Source organism: Pempheris klunzingeri, chromosome 20 (assembly GCF_042242105.1).
Source record: "Pempheris klunzingeri isolate RE-2024b chromosome 20, fPemKlu1.hap1, whole genome shotgun sequence".
NCBI classification, from domain to species: domain Eukaryota; kingdom Metazoa; phylum Chordata; class Actinopteri; order Acropomatiformes; family Pempheridae; genus Pempheris; species Pempheris klunzingeri.
The window spans coordinates 17,402,194-17,427,728 of NC_092031.1; the positions used below are offsets into that span (position 1 = coordinate 17,402,194).

General features: G+C 44.6%; 1 protein-coding gene across 1 annotated transcript in view; it reads left to right on the forward strand.

The window, feature by feature from the left end:
- The window catches only part of cacna1g (calcium channel, voltage-dependent, T type, alpha 1G subunit), a 214,238-nt gene that overhangs the window by 177,214 nt on the left and 11,489 nt on the right, over positions 1-25,535 (forward strand). The window contains exons 27-34 of the mRNA XM_070852489.1: positions 829-879; positions 16,099-16,250; positions 17,876-17,985; positions 19,979-20,112; positions 22,159-22,229; positions 23,461-23,539; positions 23,911-24,032; positions 24,796-25,224. Coding sequence (XP_070708590.1) covers positions 829-879; positions 16,099-16,250; positions 17,876-17,985; positions 19,979-20,112; positions 22,159-22,229; positions 23,461-23,539; positions 23,911-24,032; positions 24,796-25,224 — 1,148 coding nt within the window. The remainder of the gene's footprint in view (positions 1-828; positions 880-16,098; positions 16,251-17,875; positions 17,986-19,978; positions 20,113-22,158; positions 22,230-23,460; positions 23,540-23,910; positions 24,033-24,795; positions 25,225-25,535) is intronic.

A 25,535-nucleotide genomic window follows, 5' to 3' on the forward strand; every position in this document is an offset into this window, starting at 1 on the left:
GCCTATACTTACGTTATTTTACCCACTTAATCCAAAGGCACGTTCTTTTTAAATTTCTACAAGGAGCAGTGGACACTGTTGGTTTCTTACAGCTGAAAAAATCCCTTTGTTTCCGTCTATATGACCATAGGAGTGTTTCCGTCCAACTCTTGAGAAATACAGACGGAAGTTGATCTTCTTTTTTCAGGAGGCGTCTGCCGAGGGTATCCGACCAATCGAGACACTCCCCCAGACCCTTTGCACACTCAGTCTAACACACGTACACTTTATGTCTCAAGAGGCCCTTCCCTTTTTCTTGAAACCACACAAAACCTCTCACAATTTTAAGTTTGTTCCCCTTTTTTTGGTTGAAAAGTTTGTCTTTTTTTTCTCTGGCATTCACGGCAAAAAATACTGCCAGGATTTTTTTTTCCCTTTTTTATTCAAGATACTGTTTAGGGTGAAAAAGGGGGTGAGATGTTGTCAGTACACTAAAAGAAAAGGTTGTTAACAGGAAGAGACAGCTTACTCGTGAAACTCATCAGAATACAGTTTGTAAGGTGGTTGTAAATCTCTTGGTTTTGAGAACTTCGGTTTGAGAGTCAATGGCTTCCTGGTTGTTACAAAGCAAAAAAAGTATTAACCCAAAGAACCGGACTCAGAATCACTGGAAAGACCAAAAGTAGGAACATAAACCAGCTTAATCTTTCATCGCTTCCTTCTGGCCTTACTCCATCCCTCTTTCCCTCTTTCTCTCTCTTTGACTCTCTCCTGTTTCTAGCTCTCATCCATCCTTCCTTCCTTGCTTTCTTCTGCTTCTCTCTGACTAACACGGTCTCATTCCTCTAGATTTATTGGTTCCTGGGGTGAGTTGGGCCCTCTCTGAAGGCACACTGAAAGGTACAGAGTTTCCAGCATGTTCTGTGTGTCCCTTCAAACCCCCCACCGCCACCGACCACGACCACCCACCATGGTGGCTAGGGTTCTAAGTTCAATGATCACGGGAGGTAGGGCCCCATCCCGCGTTCCCGCCCCCCTGCCTCTCTCCCATCCGCCCCTCAGTCCGCTGGACATGCTGTTACCTGTTTTCTCTGTCGTGGCTTTGTCTTTCACAGCTCTTCCACACCGTCCGCGATCCATCCACCGTCCACAGCACTGCACCGCTGCACCAACACCACAAAAGAAGAAGACCCTTGTCTAGTTACAGTAGGTTGGCAGGGGAGATGGAGAAATGGTGAGACAGAGAAAGGGTACTGTAGTCTCATTATGATGCTTTCAGGAGGCATTTAAAGAATAATTGCTGTTGATGACATTTTTTTTTTTTTTTTTTTTTTATTGCGAAGGCCACCTTTTCTGTTGGTGGTGATCATATCATGCTCACAAAAGCAACTGATGAGATCTGGGAACACATTGACGTTACTGCTCCAACAAGATGTGACAGGGCAGGAGAGCTCGCAAACAAAACTAAAGCTCTGATCATACGTCTTCACTGTGTTACTTCAGCATGCTAACACTTTCTAATCAGCATGAAATACAAAGTAGTGCTTAGATTTGCTGGTATTTAGTCATAAACCATAGTCCTGGCCAAAGTGAAATGTCTACGTCATGGTGGCGCCTGATAAAAAGTCTGAGGATGGGAGTTCATCCTCTTGGAACCATAAATGCCTGTAGAAAATTTATTGGCAATCCATTCCGCAGTTGTTGTGATATTTCAGTCTGAATCAATGTGTCAGCTGTCATGGATGTTTACAAAGGATTGTTTAAGTAAGCATTTTAAATAATGCCTTTGTTTTCTCTTCCAAAAAAAGTTTGGCTAACCTTTCTGATCATCTGACTGCTTCGTCCTGTCTGGTCATTATTACCGGTGGCCAGAGGGATTAGAGTGTTTGATCAGGTTGTACAAGGCCATCTTGTATGAACAGATTCTGCTAACATTCTCAATAACATCCTCCCTTAAAGGGCGCTGGTCCACTGAAATTCAAGCCAGAATATTCTGTCATTTTCCCATTGAGGCCGTGCTTGACTTAAAAGCTTAATGTAAGACATCCAGTGAGTATCTGCCTAGTTTTTCTAGATGTAATCTTCACAGCTTAGGCTCAAAATAACTTCATTGACAAAGAGGGTTTAAATAGTTTCTTTGATGGAAAACTATATCAAGATTATCAGATGCGCATCAGTAGGATTCATTGTTAAAACATGATCTAAATAGGATTAAGGATCCAGCCAAACGTATCTGGTCCTAATGGCTCATCTACTACAACACACAGTGTACAAAGGTCACAGTAGTACAAGATGTTATTAAGCGAGACCACAGCAGGTTTGTTAACAGCAACGGCTCTTGTTGGGCATAAAGGTCGACCTCAGGGCTGTCTGACCACTCTGTTTGCTTGCACACGGGGTTGAATTGTCACAACTTGTTTCCATGGCAATCTGGCTAAGATATTGTTATGGTGGGTGAGAGCTGCTGCAAAGTGTGTAAAATAATGACGACCCCTTCCCTGACTCTGCTTTATGAAAGTTTGTGTGTGTGTGTGTGTGTGTGTGTTTGTGGCTATGTCTTTGTCTCGGCACATATGTTCCCAGGTGCACTGTCTGTTAAATAGGGGCACATTCCTGGAAGGTCTACTTGAATGTGCTAGATTGTATTCTTGTGTGTGGGTGTGGGCATATGTGAGTGTGTCAGAGAGCAGATGGTTGAAGAACAGGTTGTAAAATATGCAGGAGCAGCTCTCATCCCCAAATCCCCTCTCCTCTCAGTCTGGATGAGAGGCGAGCAGGACCCCTACACCCCTCTGTTGATCCTATGCAAGAGTGCTTGCAATATTTTGATATTTTTACCTAAAGGCAATCATGGAAGTACCAAGAACACAACACACACAGAAAATACAGTACTTGTGCACTTGTGTCAAGGTGGTCAACGCACAGAGGGTAAGTTGTGTGTGTGTGTGTGTGTGTGTGTGTGTGTGTGTGTGTGTGTGTGTGTGTGTGTGCAGACTCTTGTCTTTAGCTTGCACTGGACCAGTCTTTTCTGGAGACTAGAAAGAGGAGAGAGATCTTTTAGAAAGCACATTAAGATTTGGAATGAAGGGAGGAGAACAGATACAGTAAGAGCGGAGGGGAGAGGTGGCAGAGTTACACAAGCACACACTCAATGAAAAGTTGGATCAAACTGTAATTATGCGTCTATAGTGATGCATGGATTAGGAACACGTGTAATCACACCTGAGATGTGGTCTACATGTAAGACGTAAAATTATTACAAGAGTATCGACTTGGACTTAACTGCCAACTGAGTCTCAATTGGTTTCTTCAGACATGACTCCCTAAGGAGTCACACGTTTTCTCCTACAAGTCAATGCTTTGGGCTAAATGCTAAAAGTCAGCACGCCAGCATGCTCACAATGACTATGCCTGTTATGCTTATGATTTCATAATCAGGTATATGGTCCAAAAAAATGATTAGTTAGGGGATCACCAGAATTACTCCAGTTCATCCTGAGGAGAGCATGAATGAGTTTACCAATTTCCATAGCGACCCATGTTGAGACGGTTCACTCAGGTGTCCAAATGTGAGGCCCTCTGATGCTGATTAATCCTGTGGGCTACACATAACACGATCATCCGTCAAATACTTGTTTCAGAAATCTCGCTTAAAACCTAAAATGAGCTAGAATAGAAGTCAAGGCATCACTAAAGTCAGTAAGATTCATCCCCTGGGGGACTATGACCACATCTTCTGGGAATCCATCCAACAGGCATGGTTAAAGTAGCCACTATACTCCATCAGAGCTGCTTGTATAGCTTCGGACAAACATTCAAATGCTGTGTCGTTTTAAATGTCACCTGCAGTGACCTGAAACATTTGCATCCTGTTCGTGAAGACTTGTGACTTACTCCAAACGTCGTGAAAAACAGCTCTGAATCACACACACACACGCACACACACAAATTGGTAGTGGAGAACAGAGATGTGAAAAGGGTTGAAGGAAATGGTGGTAATCATGTAGACACAGCGTCCCACACACACACACACACACACACACACACATCCAGGACGACTGAGTTCCCCTCAGGGTCAATGCGAAGAGTCTCCCTGTTTGAGTTGACTTGTTGTGTTGAGTCATGCATTCTGCCGTCAGAGTCAGCTGCTTGTGACAGACACATCAGGAGAGGCTACAGTACACTGCACATGATGTATGCTGCAAATTGTAAATATAGTTTCATATTATTTCCTCCCTGTTCCTGCCTCAGCGAGCTATCAGAGAGACGGCATGCTGGATATTTTGACAGACAGCAGCTTGTATCAGGGTAATGATGCTCTCAGTGTTACTGCACTGGTCTATAGGCTGCTGTGAGTGGCGTAGGTACAGCATTAGCTCAGAAGGGCACCATTAACACACTGTACTGTGTATCTCTTTCAGTCTGTATTTTCACAGCAAGCATTTGAATTATATAGATTTTATTTATTTCTCTATGGGTAATTTTTAAATAAATTGAAAATGTCAGGAAATAAGGGCAAGTGTCCATCCCAAGTGTTTTCCTCCATATAATATATATATATATATAATGATATAAGAAAAAGACAGAAATTGCATCATGACTTTGGACTAGTGCAGGGCCTGCTCAGAATGGGCTCAGGCTATTTCCAGGAGCGAAAGTGCTTATTCCGACAGTTGCAGCACCGATGCTCGAAATGTTTGAGTTCACTATAACGTACAGTAACATCTGCGTTCTCTCTGGTCTCTCTTTCTTCATCTGTTCTTAAATGTACTGTAGTGAGCGACTGAGAGCAAGCTGTACCCAGCATGCCGTTCAGCGGTGTCACTGTTAGGGTTCCCTCTCAGAACACAACACAGCGAGTACCTCCGGTGGTGGTAACGCACTGTCTCGTATGTTCCGTAGATCTCAAGAGCTCACGCTCAATGGAAATTCACTTCCTGCCGAAAAATTAGCTAGTTTAAGTCTTTGAAGAGCTCTCTGAGCAGCTATTATTACCTAGGTAACATTTGATGACTAACCCTGTTTCCTACCAATTATGATCATGTACTACTTGTTTGTTTTGCAAGTTAGGTTTTGTGCGAAGTGTAATTGCTATCAGGGTTGTGTTCAGTCGGAATATTCTTTCCTTCAGTGTAGGGATGCTTTTCTGTGGTTGTAGTAATGAAGAGAGTAGTCCAAGGTTCATTCAAGAAGTTTATGTAGGTTTACGAGCTCGGAGTCTAACATCACAGGCATAGATGAGACTAAAGAATACAGAGCAAAGCTTTCACATATATATAGGATTCCACAAGCAAGATCTGGTTTCAGGTATGTGAGGGGGTACCCCAAAGATGGACTTAACCTTTACATGTGCTGACCATCGTCCAGACAAAGTGGAGTCAGGAAGATAGAATGCTGACTTGAGAGGAACGTGTATGTTATCTAGGACACATGTCCCTACAGCATGTTACATGAAAAAGACATTCTAACATTCAGGGAACGAGGTGCCACGTTGTTGTATCAGGTGGAGGTTGTAGGCGGGTGGTCAGAGTACAAAACGCAAGACTTTGACACCAGAGAAAGAGGTTCATGTCCTTGTTAGTCTACAGGCAACAAAATGAGTTTGATTTAGGTCAGGGAAAGGTCGTGGTTTTGGCTAAACAAAAGACTTTTTCACTTTGAAACTAGACTTTCTTTGTTATTTGTGACTTTATCCAGCCATATTTGTTCTGTTCTATCATAGTAACAGACACAGGCCTACTCAACAGTGACTTTGTGGATTTTTTCTCAATATAATACGTCAAGGACGGTCTGTGTTTTTCTGTCATCATCATCTACAACCTTCTCCTTCAGTTCATTAAATCTGAAAGCAGCAGGACAGAAACGCTGATAAACCGGCCGCCTGTGACTGAAGAAGTGGCGCGTCAGTACCATTACTGAAGCCGTCCACTGCGTTTACCCTCATTAAATTACATGCAAATGACACCAGGCTGCTACACAATGACACCAGTGATAAGGCTGCTGAGAGCGTATTTATAAATCACCACGTCGTCCGATCTATATCCCAGCTCACCCAGCTCTCCTGTACTTTGCGCTGCTGCAACTACGTGAACCAGGTTCACTTAGAGACGCACCGTAGCGCCCAAGTAGACCCCAATGTGTTGTATTCCTATATCACCTATATGTTATTTATGTTTGCTAAGCAGAGGAAGCATCCACTCCCAAGGAACACTCCGTGTTAAGTTGTGTGACGGTTACTGGAGTAATAGTATATTTTTACGAGTGTGTTATTTCTTAGCAGAGGTCGTTTTATCTGCTAAGGATGAGTTTGAATGTGTGTGTGTGTGTGTGTCTGTGTGCCACAGTTAGCACTCCTCCTATTGGTCAGTCAGGGAAGTGTGGCTCTGCCATGTCGACAGATGGCCCTCGACTTCCCAAACAGGCTGAACAGATCAACACTGTCGCCCAAGCAGCTCTGTCTGGGTCAGCCCCCACACACATTCACTCCATCACAACACTCTCATCGCTTCTCACCCTCAACAGTCATCTTCTCGAGGAATACATGCGCATGGACAAAACGTGGGTTTCTGTAGTCGCCTTTATATTTACTGCATATGTGTGTCTGCTCCTTTTTGCAGTTTGTTGATAAGCAGCCAGGATTTTTAAGACTTTTACCTCTGAATTGAATACTTTTGATATGTTTGACCACAGATGCTATGACGCCCCCTCTCTTGGTGGTCTCACGTCGCTTTTGGAAATTCACATTTTTAAGTGCTGATGGCCAGCGGCGCCAGGCAAAATAGTATGGCCACGTCTTTTCTACTACTTCATTTTCACTAGCAGGACGTGTTTGACCCGCAGTGATTCCTACAGCTTTCTGTAAATCAGCCTCCCACTCAGAGCCCAACAGCAGCTCTTCCCCGCTGTGTTGTCCACTCATAGCTCCTGTGTGTTAGCAAGCCGACTGCACACAACCACCGACTGCAATCGAAGCGCACTCCTAAAGGTGCCATGTGGAGGTTTAATCAGAAGCATTTACATTAAGCGTTTCTCACCATGACACGTCATGTGTCACTGAGACGAAATAACAGTGTAGAGCCATTTTTCAGTAGAACTTTACCACCAGTGGAAGGACTGTGCGTCACCCATGTGAGTGCTTCCTCGTGCACAAAATACGAACAAAGTGGCAGCCCAGTCTTGAAAACATTGCTCCTTAGCACTACTGGAGATCAAAAAGTCCACATAGTACATGTTAGAAATTCACCCTGTACTTTATAATCAGTGTGACAAAGGACATGATTCCTTCCCTCCTACCATCACTTACCTTCTGGAAAGTGGTGAGACTGCAACAGCAGCTCCTTAACATGCTCCTTTACTACTTGCTTAAGCACGGGGAGGGGGTGACGCGATGCAAATTCCTGCCGCATGTTTAATGCCGTTCTGCAGAAACGTAGCATGCAAAAAAAAAAAGAGCACTGCAAGCCAGTAAACATGAATGTAAACAATGCACACTTTTTGTTTTTAGCCTGTTTATCAGACTTCAAGCATGCACACAATGTGTACAGTGTATTGGTCTTGCCCCGTCATTGTTGTTGTTGCATTTTTGGTCATTTTTGATACTCCCTGTAGCGTTCATTACCAACCTCGGGTTAGTGGCCGTGCATGGCGAAGTTAAGACACAGACCAGCGCCATTTGGCTGTCGTCAGTGATGGTAGCTTGATGTGTTGCCTGCTTATTATGTAACACATTTAGGAGCCTGCAGTAAGGAATCAGATTTCGCTCCGAAGCCCTTGTTCACTGGATACAATTTCTTTGTTTCTCACATCACAAACATGTACACTTAACCAACGTTAACATGTAGTAACACAAGGGATGAACTGACAAATGTATAGACTGTTTGAATTACAGCATGAAAACATATTGAACCTAGTTAAGTTAGGCTCAGCCCCCACATAATGCAAGTCTCTCACTCAGGTCAGTCAGTTTTTCAGTCGAAACATAGCGTCAATAAAAACTAAAATAGAATCTAAAAATAGTATAGGACTTTAAACTTGTGTTTCATTTGGAATGGTTTTTCCATTTAGATAATGGAGTCCGCAGCTGAAGTGGACTGTTGTATTCTCCATGCAGATTCATAAATCCCCATCACCTTGAGCTGGGTAAACAAAGTCATTTCCTATGTTTGTGGCGTTAATCTCTGTTGTGAGAACACGTTCAGCAGTCAGCAACAAGACGAGGATAATAGGATCATCTCCTCACACATCGTTTACCCTGGTGCCAAACACACACAGACAGCCCAAAACATAAGTGTGGGTATAAGCAAAGAGGTTCGACATTCCCTGAATAGCTGGTCTTCATCTATTAGCTCACACACACGCAAGGAGACACACAAGCGTGCCGGTGCCAATCCCTGGCTGTATCTGGGTCAGAGCTAACGGAGATGAATCTAACGAAAGTTTCCCATTGCCCCTCTTTCTTTCTTCCATTCCTCTGTTGTAGAGATGTAATTAATAATGCTAGTCCTTTAGGGAGAGAGGGCGAATAAGAGGGAGAGAGGGAGATAAATCTCAGAGGGGCGGAGAGCGGAGAAAGAGTTAGAGAAGGTGGCATACCTTGGCAAAAAGTCTCAGAGTTGCTGCTGGGGGGTGTAAAAGTTTGTTGCCACAAGGTGTAGGTAGCAGTGTTAAGTGAAGTGTTAAATGTGATGAATCTTTCATAACTTTTGGGGGTTGGCAGCGACCGGAAGCCATGTTATCGCAACTGCTGGGGGTCGTGCCAGTGGGTGTGTGTCAGGGCTTCCTGATGTCAGGAATCCTGCTTCCCGTCCAGCTACTGACATCAGTATCCTGATAGAGGGTTAGATTCCTCCTGTTAACATTGAGCATATTCAGCCGTGAATCTGGAGGCATGAATGGCCGATGATGGATATGTACAGAATAGGTGACAGAAACTGATGGATTGTTGTTTTGCCTGCAGAAGGAAAATCAAAAGTAATAGAATGAGTTATAAAGCTCATTAATTTCCACAGGGGGCAATGTTTTAACATCAATAATTGCTTTAATTGCTGTGACAGAACATACAGTAAATAGTTTGACTGAAAAGCTATTATGCGGGAGGAAAAACTGCTCCAACAACACTCGCTATGAATGTTTCATGTTGGAAACTTTCTCTATGAATATTTCATCTACAGAAATGTCAAGAAGAGAGCAGCACAGAGCAGAGTGGCAGACAGTCTCATTCTGTAGTGCTGCACTGAATGTAGTCATGAAAGACACATGAGGTGGACTTTGAATTTTCCTTTATTTCTCCTAAGCAGGGGGTTCTCTATGCAGGGGCACAAACCCAACAGCTCTTTTTAACCTTTGTGTGAGAGCTCATACTGTATGTGGTATCTCCAAGAACAGGCGTGCAGTGCAAACCCTGAAGGACCAGATGAGCTGTGCGTGGGATGCGGCTAAACATGAAGCCCATTCTGATTACTGGGAAAGATTATAGTTCTAGTTTTGGAATCCTAACCACTCAGAACGAAGTTGGACCCTTGTCTGTTCAAGTCTGGGCCAGTTGCAAATTTGTTTCGTGTTTAAGGATTGTAATTCGATATTTTAGATTTCTAGGACTAGAATCAGGATGCTCAACCTCAAGTAGCAGGAGAAACACTGTAATAGTGTAACAGCCTGCAGCCATGACAGCAGGTCTATGAGGCTCAACCTCACGGTGCTGCCACATGAGAAGTCAGGGATCGAAATAATCAGCAGGTGTCATGAACGAAATGTCCGTACGAAATTCCACAGCAATCTATCCAGACGAACAGAAATTTGGGTCCGAATCAAAATGGTGGTCCCGAACTATCGGACCGATACTGCCATCCCTAGAGCCACGCTGCACATGCTGGCAAACATGCAAGCGAACAGAAAGCTGACGATAAAGCATTAATCCAGTTCATCAGTTTTAAGTGCACGGGTACAGCTCATCTTATATCTCGTTGTAGGGTTTATTATTTGTGTTTTCCACTATCTCATTTCAGCTGTTCGTTTCACTTTTTTACATGTATTAGACACAAAAAGAAAAACCTGTGCTTTCATCATGCTGCAGGAGCTTGGAATTTGTGTTCTTGCAAGATTTCGGTGGTAAAGGCGAAACAATCAGGTGGAAATAGTCTTTGTGCGCTCCAATAATACTAGATTCTGTTCCCAGGTTTAGTGACAGACTAACAGGTGGTTGTTTATGGCGACTATTTGAACTAAAATCCTGCTTGGAGAGGCAGAGCAGACAAAAAAAAGAATAAGAAAAATGATGATATTAGAATCAAGTCCAGGCACTTGAAAGTTAAAAAGCCTGTAACCGAGGAAGACATTGGAATCGTCTGTCTGTGGAGGACTTCCTGCTGTGTGCAGCTGACAGGGACTGTGTTAATACAGTTGCTCTGGATATAAACATGGATTCAACAAAGGGAGAAAGGGTAAAACGCTGTGTCATTCTACTGTTAAAAAGCTTCCCATCGGTCTGTACCTTGTCATCACTGTTATCCCTGTTACTCCGCCCTCCACTCACGCCGTCCAATCGCTTGCCTGCACCATTCAGTCCCCCATTTCAATTGGTCCATCCTGCTCAAGTATGACTCAGAAAGAGGTGTGTCAGTCTACTATGTGAACCAGCACAATGTGTGTTTGTGTGTAAAAGAGTGCAGACGAGTGTGTGTGTGTGTGTGTGTGTGTGTGTGTGTGTGTGCGTGTGCGTGTGCGTGTGAGTGTGTTATCATGCCCTGTCATTTTGAATGATGTCATGTTTTATTATTTCTTTGCCTCTTTTCTTCTGGACTCCTCAATTTGCTCTGCTGCGCCTCTCTGTTCTCCCCCCTGTTGAATTAATTTCTCTCTTTTATCATTTTTGTCTGTTCTCCTTGTTTCTGTGTGTTTTTCTCTCTCTGTTTGATATTCAAGCAAGGCAGCAGAGCACTCGGGAATTCCAGTTAAAACCTCTGTTTGATTTTCTTTTAAAGTAACTGTTTATGTTGACAATTGTTTATTTTAGACTCAGTGTTTGCTGGATTTCAAATTTGGACATCCGGTGCTTGACATTGAAGGCTGACGCATTTTTCCTGGCAGACACTGAGTCTTAAGGTTTACTACTGAGCCATTCACCATGAAGGACAGGGGCATAAAAGCAGCAGCCGCATTCCAGCCAAACTACTGCCTCAGAAATATATATGTTTCTCGCTGACATTTTGCTCATTTCCATCCAGATCTTTTACTGTTCAAGTGCACTGTTGCTGCTTTTACGGCCTGTGCCCTGCTCTTCCTTTCACAGCCATTCTTTTTATCATCCGGGATCCAAACTTTAAGTCTCTCTCAGTTCCTACATTTCCTCTCTTCCCTTCATAGAGCCATCCCAGCCCACACTTCTCACCCCAATATTCCAATCATCCATAAATTCCTAATGGACCGACTGAACCCATAGAGCCTTCATACACATTCAGAGGAGATCCAGCCGAGCAGAGACCATTGCACCAATGAATCAGAGTCATAGCAGTGTCTCGTGTTGTTTTGAGATTCATGGTCAGACCTCCTTTTCATCGGAGTAGCCGGCACAACATCCCCTCCCCTCCACAGCCTGCACTGTAGACGCCCTCACATGATCACCACATTCCGCACAGCAGTAGGTCCACTGTGTTCCAGACCCATTCTCTACACATCCAACCCAACCCAACCTGCGCTCACCCACGCAGCCACAGCACAGCACAGCCGCGCTGCTGTGCTGTGCTCTTCTGACTCATTGGTCCCACAACCAAGGACCCTTACTGTGTCTGTATTTCCCAACAAAGACCGCCTCGGAAATGTATGGATTATGTTTTTGAGCGTGGCCGCATCCAAAAGCAACTCCCAGGCCGAATCCCCGGCCCTTTCCATCCTCATCCCCAAAGTTGAGCTGAGAGTAGGTGTCAGTGGAGCGGAAGGTGAGTGCAGTGGAAGGCAAAAGGAGGAAGAAGGCCCTTGGGGTTGTTTTTGGACAGGGAATTGTTGGCGTCTTTTGTTTTTTCTAACAATGTTTTTCCTTCTTTTTGTCTGTTGGACCTCAGGCAGATTGTCATCGGGGGGTTTAGATCTCCTGCCCGTCAGCGAAGTCATTCAGTAAACCTAAAACCCAATTTTCAGTGTCCACAGGATTCAGCTGCTTTGCTTGATGGTCATGGCTGTGTCGCTGCTTTAGTGTTCCTTTAAGTGAAGGCCTGCTCCTCAGCAGCCACATTTCTGACATACTTTAGAATAGCTTTTCATTATTTGTCCATTTTCTACAATATGCCCGTAGGTAACAGATGCTATGTGCCTGTCGGACCACCCCACGCGTGGATAGTGGGTATAGAGTAGCCTACATCGACACCATTCTTCGCTTAGTTTTATCCCTCACTGGGCTGCTTTTCTTACCCCAAAACAGAGCTATTATAGAATGACAGTAGACCTGCCTAGTGAGGGTTGGGGGCATACAGAAGAAGACCTTTTGTCACCTGCGATCACTCATTACAGCAATAATATTATGATGAATGATTAAATCTGCACCATAATGCCACCCAGTGCAGCTGCTTGAAAATGAATGCTGTTAACTTGTAGTATTTATGAGCTGCAATTTAATGTTTCACGCTTATGTTATCCAACAAAAGAAATAGAAAAGCATACATATATATATGATATGTGATATTGATATATCCATCCATCCATCCATCCATTATTTATACTGCTTATCCGTCAGGGTCGCGGGGGAGCTGTAGCCAATCTCAGCTGACTTCGGGCGAGAATATATATAAGCTAGTCATGCTGTAAAGGCCCTTTATGTTAAGGCAAACTCAGTCACACATGTCTGTCATTAAATATTGATTTCAAGGACAGGATAAATAGCCAATAGATACAGACATTTATATTCACAAGGGAATTAGCCCTTAGAATGTCAGCAGATCATCTTCAGCAGCCACGACAGAACCACAAGGCATCGCAGCCAGATCCAGTGGATGTTTGCCATAAATAAAAATCATGGATGAAGTGCAAAGTATTATAAGAATTCAACATGGTCAGCCCAGCTTGTTTTTGTGGGTCACCTAAGAATACGAGGACAGAAATGATTCCATTTGGGTCGCAAACAAAAAATACTAAGGTTCTAGATAAACAAGATGAGATCTAAGTCCCCTGGATGCTCTGCTAAATGTACACAGAACCCGTGTCAGATATCCTCATTCCTTTTCAAAAGGATGAGGGCCGAGAGAGGAGGCTTGCCCCATCACTGAAGGAGGGGGGAGAAAAGAGGAGAGAAATGAGAGGGAGTGAAATAATTTCCTCATTATTCGGAATATCTGTCCCAATTGTTGCCACCTTACTCAAAAAATCCGATACCAGTGTGAACTCGAAGCAGGAGCAGCACAAACTCCGCTCCTCATTAAGAGCAGCTCTCCTCTTTTCTCCGAGGAGGACAAAAGAGCAGTGGGAGTGAGAGCAGGGGAGCTGGGTGTAATTTAGCTTCCTAAACTTTCACCTTTTCTTCCCACACTTCATCCTCTTCCCTTTCCCCTGGAGGCTGGTTTGAACTTTAGCCAAAAGGTTTCTGCCTCTCTCTTTCCTCCCTTTTCGTTTCTCGTATCCCCCTATCTCCTGTTCAGTCCCACCCTCTTTGCCCCGTCCATAATATTACAGACAATGCTTACTTGCTTTGCCAAGTTACTTTTTTTTTTTTTTTTTTTTTTTTTTTTAACAATGTAGCATACTCACTTCAGCGATCCAATTCCTCTTGGCCTTGTATTTAAATGTATTTCACTGTCTGGAAAGCAAATGGGACAGCAGATACGCCATGCTAGGAAGAGGAAACGTTCTGTGAGACAGTGTCTTTTGCAGTATATTAAGATGAATTAGGGAGGATAGGGGAGGTGCAACAAAGGGACTGCTCTTTCGTGTGAGTGTATCTGTCTACCTTACTGTGCACCTGCAAACGGTAAAGTAGAACAGAGTAAAAATAATGTCTGCTCATCCAAAGATGATGGAGGATCTCGTAAATAGGAACTCCCAGTGAATGAACCAAGCTGTTGCATCCCACAAGGCCTATACCTAACTGCCCCGATTCAAAGACATGTGCCCAGACTTACCTTTACACCCGCTCTGTCACTGTCTGCTCGGTGGGCCACATGGCGAAACATCTGAAAAGTATGGCCTCATTTATAAGAAGCAGCTGACAAGATGAGGAGGTGTTACCGCGGAGACAATTCTAGGACCCAAGGAGCGAGAGAGCGAAGCAGGTGACTGAGTGTGTCATCCTGCCAGTCCAAGCACACCAGAAGCCGCATTATTTTCACTGTCTGGCACGCACATCCCCATAGGAGCTCAGGCACGGTCAAACTCCAGCACCGGCTGCCCCGTGGTTCAGACCGTACCACCCGCGTTCATGTCCATCTCCCCTGTTGTCCTTATCAATAATCACCAGCAGGCGCAAAATTGGCTCTCAGCAAAGATGACCCCCAAATAAGTTGAGGGCAGTGAGCAGAGTGCTGACCTCTGCCAAACCTCAACAACCCGCCAACTCACCATGGTGCATTCAGGGGCAGCAGAGACAGCCAGGCACTTATTTTAAACAGGTTTACATTAGTGACAGGCCTTTAGTCTTAATATTCACCTGGTTCGACTGTTTATATGAAATCTTACTAAGGTGCCTTGTTGTTTCCTGATATGCTAAGTCAATAGTTCTTCTCAGGATAATATAAATTTCCACCTCACAAATTCCATCAGGGCACGTTAGTTACTACACTGCTTCTTTTACTTTCTCTTTTTCATCAGGATGCTGCAGTAGTTAGTGTTGTAAAAACAGAAAAATAATAACGTTTCAAAATGAGGCAACAGAGGCCAAGATATCCTGACTTTTATTCTCTATCAAAGGTCAGGGCCAAAAACCTCAGATTATTTCCCATAATGCAGGTAGTTAGTTTTTCTTTATAACCTCCTTTCCCGCTAAAGAGCCACACCTGGTAAGGTTTAGATGAGTTTCAGTCCCAAAAGATGCAGATATTCATATGTAACGCCACAGATGGATGGGCAGCCTGTTAATGAACTCTGCTTGCTCAGCTCTCCTGTCTTATATCCTGATCAGTAGCTGGAGTTTCTCCTATACGATAGGGACTCTACTAGGCACACACCATGACCTGCACGCACACACTCTCACACTCTCGTGGGAATGGTGCCAGCCCATCACAGCTGCAGCCGCAGCAGCACACCTGGGCTAATTGGGCAGAGAGGGAGAGCTCCCAACGCCCCAAAGGACTTTTGCCTTTGGAGCGTGTGTCGTGTGTATGTGTGTGTGTGTCGTTCCCTTTCCCGTGTGACCTAGAGCCTCTCCTTCACTGATGGAGTGATAAGGTGATAGATCGAGCGAGCTTCCTCTCTCTTCCTCATCCCAACTCCCAGCCCCTCCATCCATCCTCTCTGGATGGAGGAAGGAGGTGAGGAACAAAGTGACGGACGGGTGTTGAAAACTTCTGCGTTCTGTGCTGTTCTGTTCCTGAGAGGAGGGAAGTGAAAGAAACAAGGGGAGGCTGAGTCACATGACGGTCAGAGGGACAGAGGGAGAGATGATCAAATCTTCAGAATAAATCCCCCGACAGCAGCCTCCCACAGAGTCTCAAACACACACACACACACACATTGAGCAATGCCGCTAATCTCCCATTACACTCACTCAGGGAGAGTTAATGTAAATAATTGTTGATCAGACGAGAGTAGATTTGATTTGATTAGTCATGACTGCAGGCCTCAGGGGGGCTTGGCTGGAGTCTCTCTTTCCGCTCGTCCATTATCTGATCTGCGTTCCCCTTCTGTAATCTCTTCACATCTCTCTCTCTCTCTCTACATGTCTCTTATATTCTTAATACCATCTAGAGTGACTTTAACACGTTTTAAGTGTGCAGGAGGGCGTTGTCGTGTTTCACTAACCACTCTTTCAGTGCAGCTTTGGTGGCTCCAGTCCTCAACACAGCAGGTCTACTGTACAGTGCGCCGGTACATTACCTCCTATCTCACTTTTCGAACACCACCTTCCCACCCTCCTCCTTCTCCTCCTCCTCACTACCCCGCTCCTTGCACCTCAATCCCCTCCTCATCTCCCACTTCCAACAGAAGCTCAGAGTAAGCCTTACTACTCCGATTACTCCCCCACTCGCCTGCTCATCCACAAGATGTGCACAAGCCACTACCTGGACCTGTTCATCACCATCGTCATCGGGCTCAACGTCATCACCATGTCCATGGAGCACTACCAGCAGCCCAAGGTCAGATGTGTGGGGAGGAAGGGCTCTTTGCTTGAAATGTTCATAGCTGGGCCTGAATAATGATTGCAGATGATTCCTAGAGTTTGTCGTACTGGTTGCTCATTGCAATCCCATGGTGGATTATGTGACTTCTACATTTGATATGATGGATACAGTAGTTTTTCTGCACACTGGGTGACTGAAAAGTCCGTAATTCATCCGGTCCTGTGTTACAATGCAGTTTTAGTGTCGTTCACCTCACCACAAATAATATTCAGGAAAAAATATTGAACTCTGGCAAACGTTTTCAGTTCATCTGGCATGAAAATGATCGTATTTTAAAAGATTCCGAACATTGGCACAGAATTACTGCCTTTTAAGAGCCTTTGTTCTGATCTCTCAACATTGGCCTTTAAAACTTAATGTCATTGGAATATTAGTTTTAATCTCCCTAGAACAGCAGGGATATGGCTTCAGAGGACTTCAGATAGTGTCAGGTAATACAAACTGAGCCTGCGATGATGAAATACCAATGATAATGAAAAATAACCTTTCCAAAACACATTTACTAGCTTCTGGGTCAACAGGAAAATAAGTGAAAGTAAGATAAGTATTAAGGAAAGAATAAGAAATAAGGATACTGTGAACTATAAAAGGGAGGTCAAAACAGTTCATATTATTACGCAATCAATAAAGGGGAGAAAGACGTGTTAAAAGAGGTTAAGATCATTTGTCAAACTCATGTATTTAAGGTTATGGGGTGTACCTAAAAGCTTATACAAGTCTCATGCATCCTACTTCCCCACACCATGGTTTGGTGTGGAGATTTGGGATTTATTGCCCATATGTTAATCGCCACCAGGCAGCTGTTCAAGCTGGGATTTGTCCTCCACTCTTTGTAGAAATACGTCTGTCGCTCAAACGTATCGTTGGCCACCTGCTCGGTCAGAACCCTGATGTGGAGGCGGAACAAAAGATGGCGGGTGATAGATAGATAGAGGGAGAGACTGTATTTTGCAGAATGAAAGCGAGAGGAACCAGCAGCAGAAAAAAATGAGAGGAATACAAGGAGGGGTTATGGGTAGATATGGAGTTAGTCAAGTGGAGACAATGAGACAAACTGGAACTAGCTGTGAGTCGATGAATTGCCACCAGTGAGGATTTAGCGAAATCCCCGTTGACCAGCAGCTCCCTCCCCTTGTCGCTGCTAAAGGTCAGCTTTTACATGCAGATGGGCACTGTGAATTCTCCCACAGGCAAAAATTGGACATTTTGATTCTGATGGCCTTCTCATAGAGAATGAGGGAGGGAGGAGCGGAGAGGGTGATGTGAGTGATCTATTAATGGACAGACTAATTCTGGAGAGGAGGACAGAGTTTACAATATGGGCCCTTTGGTGTTTCATGCAAACACAGCGAAGACATCCACCATAGCAACCCATTTAGTGTAAGGGAGTCGAGTAGAAAGATTGTTTTCCTTCATGTCACTGGTTTCCAGTGCAGTTTCAGCACATTTCATTCAATGAGTGACTATGAAAACCCACAGCTCCCTCTGCGAAGATGACAGAAAATTGAATACTGGCTGTACTGACTTGTTAAAATGGATTCCTGCGCAGATCTTTAATCCTCTTTCCCTGACATCCTCAGGAGTTGGACGAGGCATTGAAGATCTGTAACTACATCTTCACCCTCATCTTCGTCCTGGAGTCTGTCTTCAAGCTGGTGGCCTTTGGATTCCGACGCTTCTTCAAAGACAAGTCAGTATTTGAATAACTGCCCTAAAGTTATGACCTTTCCCAAACAGATCAGACAGAGATCCCGACTAAACACTTACCCCCCAGTTTAGGGTTTTGATATTTTAGAGGACGGGATATTGGAACAGAGCGCTAGTTGAAGGTACCGCTCTTTAACCCCTGAGCCGTGGAAAATCTGAGGCAGCATTGGGAGCGCTTAAATAAGCTTTTTTCTAAGGTGCTCCAGTGGATGGCTCTCAGTGAGGCCTGTACGAATACAAACGGCCTCGTTAAACACCCATAAAACATGCTGCCTAAGATGATTTCATTGCTTTGAAATCCCTGGCTTCCCACTGAAAACTGCACAATAATGCGCAAAACACAATCAGAGCAGCACAAATGCACACCACCACACACAAGCACACACTCTAACGCACACACCATCATGTTTTTGGACCAGAGCTGACCACCAAAGGCTCCGTGGTGTCCGTTCTCTTTGCCAGAGTAGACCATTATCGTTTTCGCATTTGGCAGCGGGCCAGTTTGATATTACCTCACTGCACACTCTCTCTCTCTCTCTCACACACACACACAAACAGATAAGCACAATGTTTAGCCAGGATCCCAAGACAAGAAAATCTTATTGAATTTAAAGTCAGTCTTCTCGTGTTGATCCGTATATTTGAGCGTGTAAATGAGGATGTGAGGGATGAACTACAGAGTGGATACTCAAACTCCTGGAAAAGAAACAATGGAAATTGAGAAAGCTGATTAGCTCAACCACCCACCACCATTTCTTTTACTGACTCTTTGCACAATCTTTTTTTTTTTATTTATTTTTTTATTCCAAACTGTTTTTTTGTTTATTGCACAGGGGAAAATTGCATTTAGTCTCAGCACTTTGATCTCAAGTCACGTCACCGTAGCTGTCTCCCGATCTGAGTGCACCATATCTCTCTTTATGATACACTAAAGTGAAACGATACCGTCGTTGCTTTTTTTTAATCTTCCTCATAACTCTGAAATAGTTGGCACACGCCCCTGCATCCAGAAAATGATCTGTCTCTAAATGTTTATGTGATTACTTTATTGAGAGTTTTAGCTTTTCTGTAGGCCCTGATATTCAAAAGATAGATTTTGTATGTTGCTTTAATGGTCCGTACACTCACGCCAGTGGGTTTTAAAGGCTGTAAAAAGTTTGTAATTCACGTCCTCGTAAAGCACTGCAGCTGTCTGCGGCTCGGATTCCTGTCACTTACACCTCTGAAAGGTTTTCGCAGCAGAGTATTGAACATACTTTTAAGCAACAGTCTCAAATTTTGTGAAATTCATTTCTTAACTTTCCAAAAGTTAGATGAGAGCATGTATACAACTCTCATGTCTCTACCAAAACGTGATGCTAGGGCCGAGCCATTCTAAAGCCATTAACACATTATAGCTGGACAGCGTGAGGTTGCTGGTTGACGATTGGTGGCTTCAGTTCATTTGAACACTTGACTTAGATGTTTCCCCCTGTTTCCAGTCTTTACGCTAAGCCGAGCTAACCTCCCCCTGCTGAGGTATCGATCTCACATCTACCTCGCAGCAAAGAAACGAATGATGGAATTTCCCGAAATGCCAAAGAATGTATTTCAAACAGTGAAGTGAAAGCAGGCAATGTAGATCTCATGCTGTCAGTTCTGTAGGGAATGAGCTCCTTCAAACAGCAACTTAATTAAAATGAAAAATGTACACAAACAGGCGCACTGGGAGTGGTGCTGAGACTGGCAGGTGCTGAAACATGCCTGCTATGATGAGATGAAATGATTTCGGATCTGGTTTCTCCAGAGTGTGACTTTCTGTGTCCAAGTGAAGAAACTAGTCATTTGATTAAATTCAGTTGCGAGTCTTGTTCATTTTTTCGACTAGAGTTCACATCTCTGTAGGTTATTGAAAGAAATCACTGAATGGATGTCAATGATTTTGATTATTTGTGGTGTGTGTGTGTGTGTGTGTGTGTGTGTGTGTGTGTGTGTAGGTGGAACCAGCTGGATCTGGCCATTGTGCTGCTCTCCATCATGGGCATCACTCTGGAGGAGATTGAGGTCAACGCTTCTCTGCCTATCAACCCCACCATCATCCGCATCATGAGAGTGCTGAGGATCGCCCGAGGTTTGACCGCCCTGCCCCTCCCCTCTGTCTGTCAGTCCGTCCATCCATCCATCCACCCATCCATCCATCCATCCATCCATGCAGCCATAACCTCCCATCCCCTCCCTGGCAGGCTCTCTCACACACACACACACACACTCTGCTGTCCGTCACGGTGCCGTACTTTTAGGATGCTTGTCAAACAGCCACGTCCCTGGGACTCCCCTCTTCGTCATTTTTGCATGGCAGGTCTCAGCAGGGTTCGGCGGGGTGCGAGGCGACCAGATGGCACAGAGGGGCACAGTCAGCTGACAAACACAGCACAGAGAAAATATAGAGGCCAAGGCAGGAGGGGAGAGAGGAGAGGACAGATAGCTGAGGGTGGAGGGGAGCCAGCGCACATTATGACAGCAAGTGGATTAAGCTTCGAGAAAGTGAGGTACGGAGGGATTAAATGAGAGGAGAGAGGAAAGAGAGGAGGAGGCAGGCTTGATGAATAACTTCTGACCAGCAGATAGATTAGAAGAAAAGGGAAAGAAGTCAGAAAGTGGAGCAGTTGATGTAAGAGTGAAAAAAGTTGAGATGAAGTGAATGAGGAGGCGATAAATGAACAGAGGGAAGGTATGTTGGGGGGGTGTGGGAGACGGAGAGCATATACAGTGTATCTGGAGGGACAATAAATGGAAGTGAAGGGTGGAGGAGGTTCAGAATTAGAAAGGTCGAGACAGGGTGGATTTTGGCAGGAGGGGAGAAGAGGAAGCTAAACCGCCCGTGTGCGTCAGGCTGATTACTTGTCCAGGTAATTAAAGATAAGAGAAGGCCGGAGGGGGGGGGGGGGGAGCAGGAGGAAGAGATGAGGAGAGCCGAGAGGAAGAGGAGATAAGACAGGCAGGAGGGAAGCTCGTCCCTTTTGTCTGATTACTGAACGTGTAATAAAAGAAGTAGCATGGAAGTCGTTTTTGATTACCGTCACACAGAGGACCAGACACACACACACACACACACACACACACACACGTGCCTTGTGTGTAACGTGTGTGACTCTGCGATATGGGAGGCTACAGGAAGTGGCATCAACATGCACCTCATATCTAGACTGTATGAAGATGTGATTTAGCTGCATTGCATTCTCTGGCTCCACTGTAATCACATCTGAACTTTCCTCACTAACGCTGCTGCACAAGTTCCATCTTCCTCCGATGTTTCTGTTGTTCACAGCTAAACTTTTCATCTCTTTCCCCCTCATTAATTTTAACGACTTTGATTCTATTGAAGCTGCCTAAAAGCAGCTGTGTCTGAACTGTCAGGACTTTGTACGTACAAACATACAAACTGCTTTTCAGACTGTTTACTGCATCGTTCCTGTTATTACTAAACCCTGAGCTTTTCCTACTAAGATGAGCAGAAAGGTGGGATTGCTCAGGCGTTTGTGATGACTTTTGTTTACAGCTTTATCCACACCTACAAGTAAATGAGGTCAATGTGCAGTGAGAGGCGAAAGCGATTTCATAGGACCTTTAGATTTGCTGCCACTCAAGCAGTTTTTAGGATTTTGGGAAGCACGCTTATGTCTATATGGTAAATATCAGGGTAAAGCCAACAGCCAGTTAGCTTAGCATCACACAGACTGGGAGCAGGGGTAAATAGCTAACCTAGAAACCATTCTACCAGCATCTGTATTTTTAGGATCTCAACATTAAATCTGTGTAACCAACACAAAAAATGGAAATGTAAAAGCAACTGTTACTGTCTTGTCACTGTCAGGTTGCTTGGCAACCATTGGCCTGGAGGTCGCTCGCCCAGGCCAAGAAACAACTTTATTGCATCTTCACTATGCCATTCATTATCATCTATCAGCCAGACCAGTGACGTCATCACACTGCAGTCAAACTTTCTGAAACCTGAATGTAGTTCAATAAGGAGAATGTTAAGTCAGTTTCACAGAAGGCGTCACAGTCCTGTTCTGTTATGTAAGACTGAATAATCTTAATATTGTTAAGACACTTTTTCATTTTCTGTGTGTGTGTGTGTGTGTGTGTGTGTGTGTGTGTGTGTGTGTCCTCACAGTATTGAAGCTCTTGAAGATGGCGGTGGGGATGAGAGCCTTGCTGGACACTGTTATGCAAGCCCTGCCTCAGGTACACAGTCGACTCCGCTAAATAACATCCACCAATCCTCTTTTTCCCTCCTCTTCTGTACTTTTCTCCATGGATCTTTCACTTCCTAACAAGTCCCACAGAAGCTGTCCCTAAAATTACATCCCAGAGGCATTTCCTTTTTGGTTCATCTTCGTCTGTTACATGGCGTTGTTGTTTCCCATGAGCTTTTTGACAACTCTAGAGACCCTTATTTGCATAAGCACCCCCCTGCAGAGATGGGGAAGTGAATGTAGCTGGAGGTTTTGTTTTGAACGATGGTGGGTGGATTGGAGCGTGGTGGAGTTGGTAAATTAGAACAACTTCTGAAGTGTTTGGTTTGGGAGAAAAAAAATAACACTCCTATGTTCACAGCACTCTTTTCGACTACCTCGGCCTGTCATTTAGAGCGAGATTGAGTATTGTTGCAGGCTAATTCCTCCTAGAGCTTGTCAGAAGTGCTCATAATTAATAAATCCGATAATGGGTGGTGGGGGTGTGAGCAGGTTGCCACATGCTGATTAGCATTGGCAGCAGCAGCAGCAGCAAACCCTGAAGCTTTTCTTTACCTAAAACCACCTCTGTAGCAAAGCTGTTAGTCCCTATTATCTTTTTCACTCTTGTCCAGGATCAGCTGCACCATTAGACCTCCTCACATAGTCAGATTTTGCTCTTTTTACTCTATTGTGTCATTCGCGGCACTCATGCGGGGCGTATTCATTTCACCACCTGAAATTAATAGTTTTTGAAACAATGGGTCTTTCATTTCACACAACAGTTGACAAAAACGCTTTTCATTTTGTCAGATTCTGTCACCTGTAGCTAGATAGTCAACATTCATACCCACGGTGACCCACACAGAAGACCTGTGTGTATAAAGGAGCAGCACCGTTACCAACCTAGACTGACCAACATGCTCGACAAATGTCACATTATCATAGAATCATTATTTTATTACTTTTGTCTTGTATTTCTGGTATTGGAAAGGGTGAAAAAAAAAAAGACACCATCAGCCAAACTCCAAAATTCAGAGCTCGACACGCCTGTTCCCATAACTGAGCCATGATTGGACACTTGGTTTTAGCGAAAGGTTATGGTCACGGTTGTTTCATCATCACCCTGTGTTTGTTTTCTTGCTGGAATGAGCTGTTTGTTGTCCGTGGTTATTGGTTTATTTTGCCTGGGATTTCACTCCTCTGACTAATCCCTCTCTCTTCCTGTTGTCTCTCTGCAGGTGGGGAATCTGGGCCTTCTCTTCATGCTTCTCTTCTTTATCTTTGCAGCGCTGGGAGTGGAGCTGTTTGGGGACTTGAGTAAGGACTGCATGCACCGTGCAGACAGACAGACAGTCAGCCAAAGCAGACAAAGTGCACACAAAGATTCACACACACATACCGCACAGGCCATGCACCAAGTATCTAATTCTCCCCTCTGTGGGTTTAATCTATCTGATGTTAATTGCTTTTTAAAACCCTTTGTTGGAATACCATATTGATTTCTGTAATTGGAGCTAGAAGCTTTCAGAGTAATAAAAAAGTGATACACTTTCTATTATTTATTTTCCAAGCCCTATGTCGTGACAACTAAAAACCCATGGAGGTCTCTCTGCCTCTATGTCTGCTTTTCACTGACCGACTGTTCCTCTCCTTCTTCATGCCCTCCCTGCTCTTCGTCGTCTCGCCAGTTTGTGATGAGCTTCACCCATGTGAGGGTCTGGGGCGCTACGCTACATTCAAAAACTTCGGGATGGCATTTCTGCTGCTCTTCAGGGTTTCCACTGGAGACAACTGGAATGGCATAATGAAGGTGAAACTGACACTGTGGGGTCCTGAACACACGCACGCATCTCGTGTATCTGCGCATACATTCGGCACATTTAGAGGTGATGTGTTGGCAGCTTACTTTAAAGTAACTCATCGAACGTTCTTTTATATACTGTAATTTTATATATCATGCCAACTTCCCTACAAATCATCTTTATATCAAACAGTTATGCAACACACTTGTCCATTGCCAAGGTTCAGTGGGGGTGCGCCCTTTGTCTGTGACTGTGGAGGTCATGGTGATGGATGGGCGAAGTAGCACATCTGACTTTCACATCAGAAACCTGACTTCATGTCTTTTTGTGCCATGGACATGATCTCTCCCCCCACACTCATGCCTGGATATGAACCAAAGTGTTGGACATAATCAGGTGAAAACACAACCCCCTCTAGCCAACATCCACGAGTCAGCACAATGATCGGATTCATCCAGAGGGGCATGGATCTGTGTGAGAGATTTCACTGAACCCAAAAATGTTGATGTCATGGTGGTTCTTAATGAAAAGTCAGTGGAATCTATCCTCCGAGGACCATGAATGTCGGTACAATCTTTCCGATGGTTCTTGAGATATTACTGACTGGTAATGAAATCATTACAGCCACACAGAAAACAGCCACACAGCTTTAAAAAAAATGCATTGGATTCAAAACTGTCATAATTGAATGTAATCCAGGGTTTTGCAGAATCCTCAGTGTCATTGTTCTGACTTGTCTGTAATGCTGACACACTCGTGTTTTCTCTCCAGGACACATTAAGGGACTGCGCCCACGAAACCAGCACCTGTTACAACACTGTTGTCTCTCCCATCTACTTCGTCTCCTTCGTCCTGACCGCTCAGTTTGTCCTCGTCAACGTTGTCATCGCTGTCCTCATGAAGCACCTGGAGGAGAGCAACAAGGAAGCCAAGGAGGAGGCAGAGCTGGAGGCGGAGCTGGAGCTGGAGAACCAGCTCCTGATGGACGCGGGAGACGCGGCATTGAGGTCGCCCCAGCTCAACCCTCTGGCACTGGCCGTGGACCGATCGAGTTCTGGGGGTTCCCCCTGGAGATCCACCGGTGGAGGGGACAGGGAGCAGGACAGGGACAGTCCTATGGACTCGCCCACTGCTGACATAACCAGAGACTCTGTAAACATCAGAGCGGACCCCCTTTCATGCCTGGAGCCCCCACAGGAGGTGATTAATCTTCTTTGTATTGCTTGTAGCACATTAGACAGATCTACAGTGTAGGCATTCTGTCACCATGACTCCCTCCTCAACCATGTGTGCATATATGCTCTAGTTATTATGTTTACTTTGACGACAGCTACATGTAAATTCATTAATCACGCCGTCAACTGATTGCAAACAAGTCAGGCACACGGTAAGATAACGTCTTGCTCAGCCTGTTCGATTCTCAGTGTCCTGTGCAGCATCGAGCGCGACGTGACAGATGGTCCGAGGTCACTTCCTGCCAGGGGCCAGACTGCGAGGACGGTCAGATGACC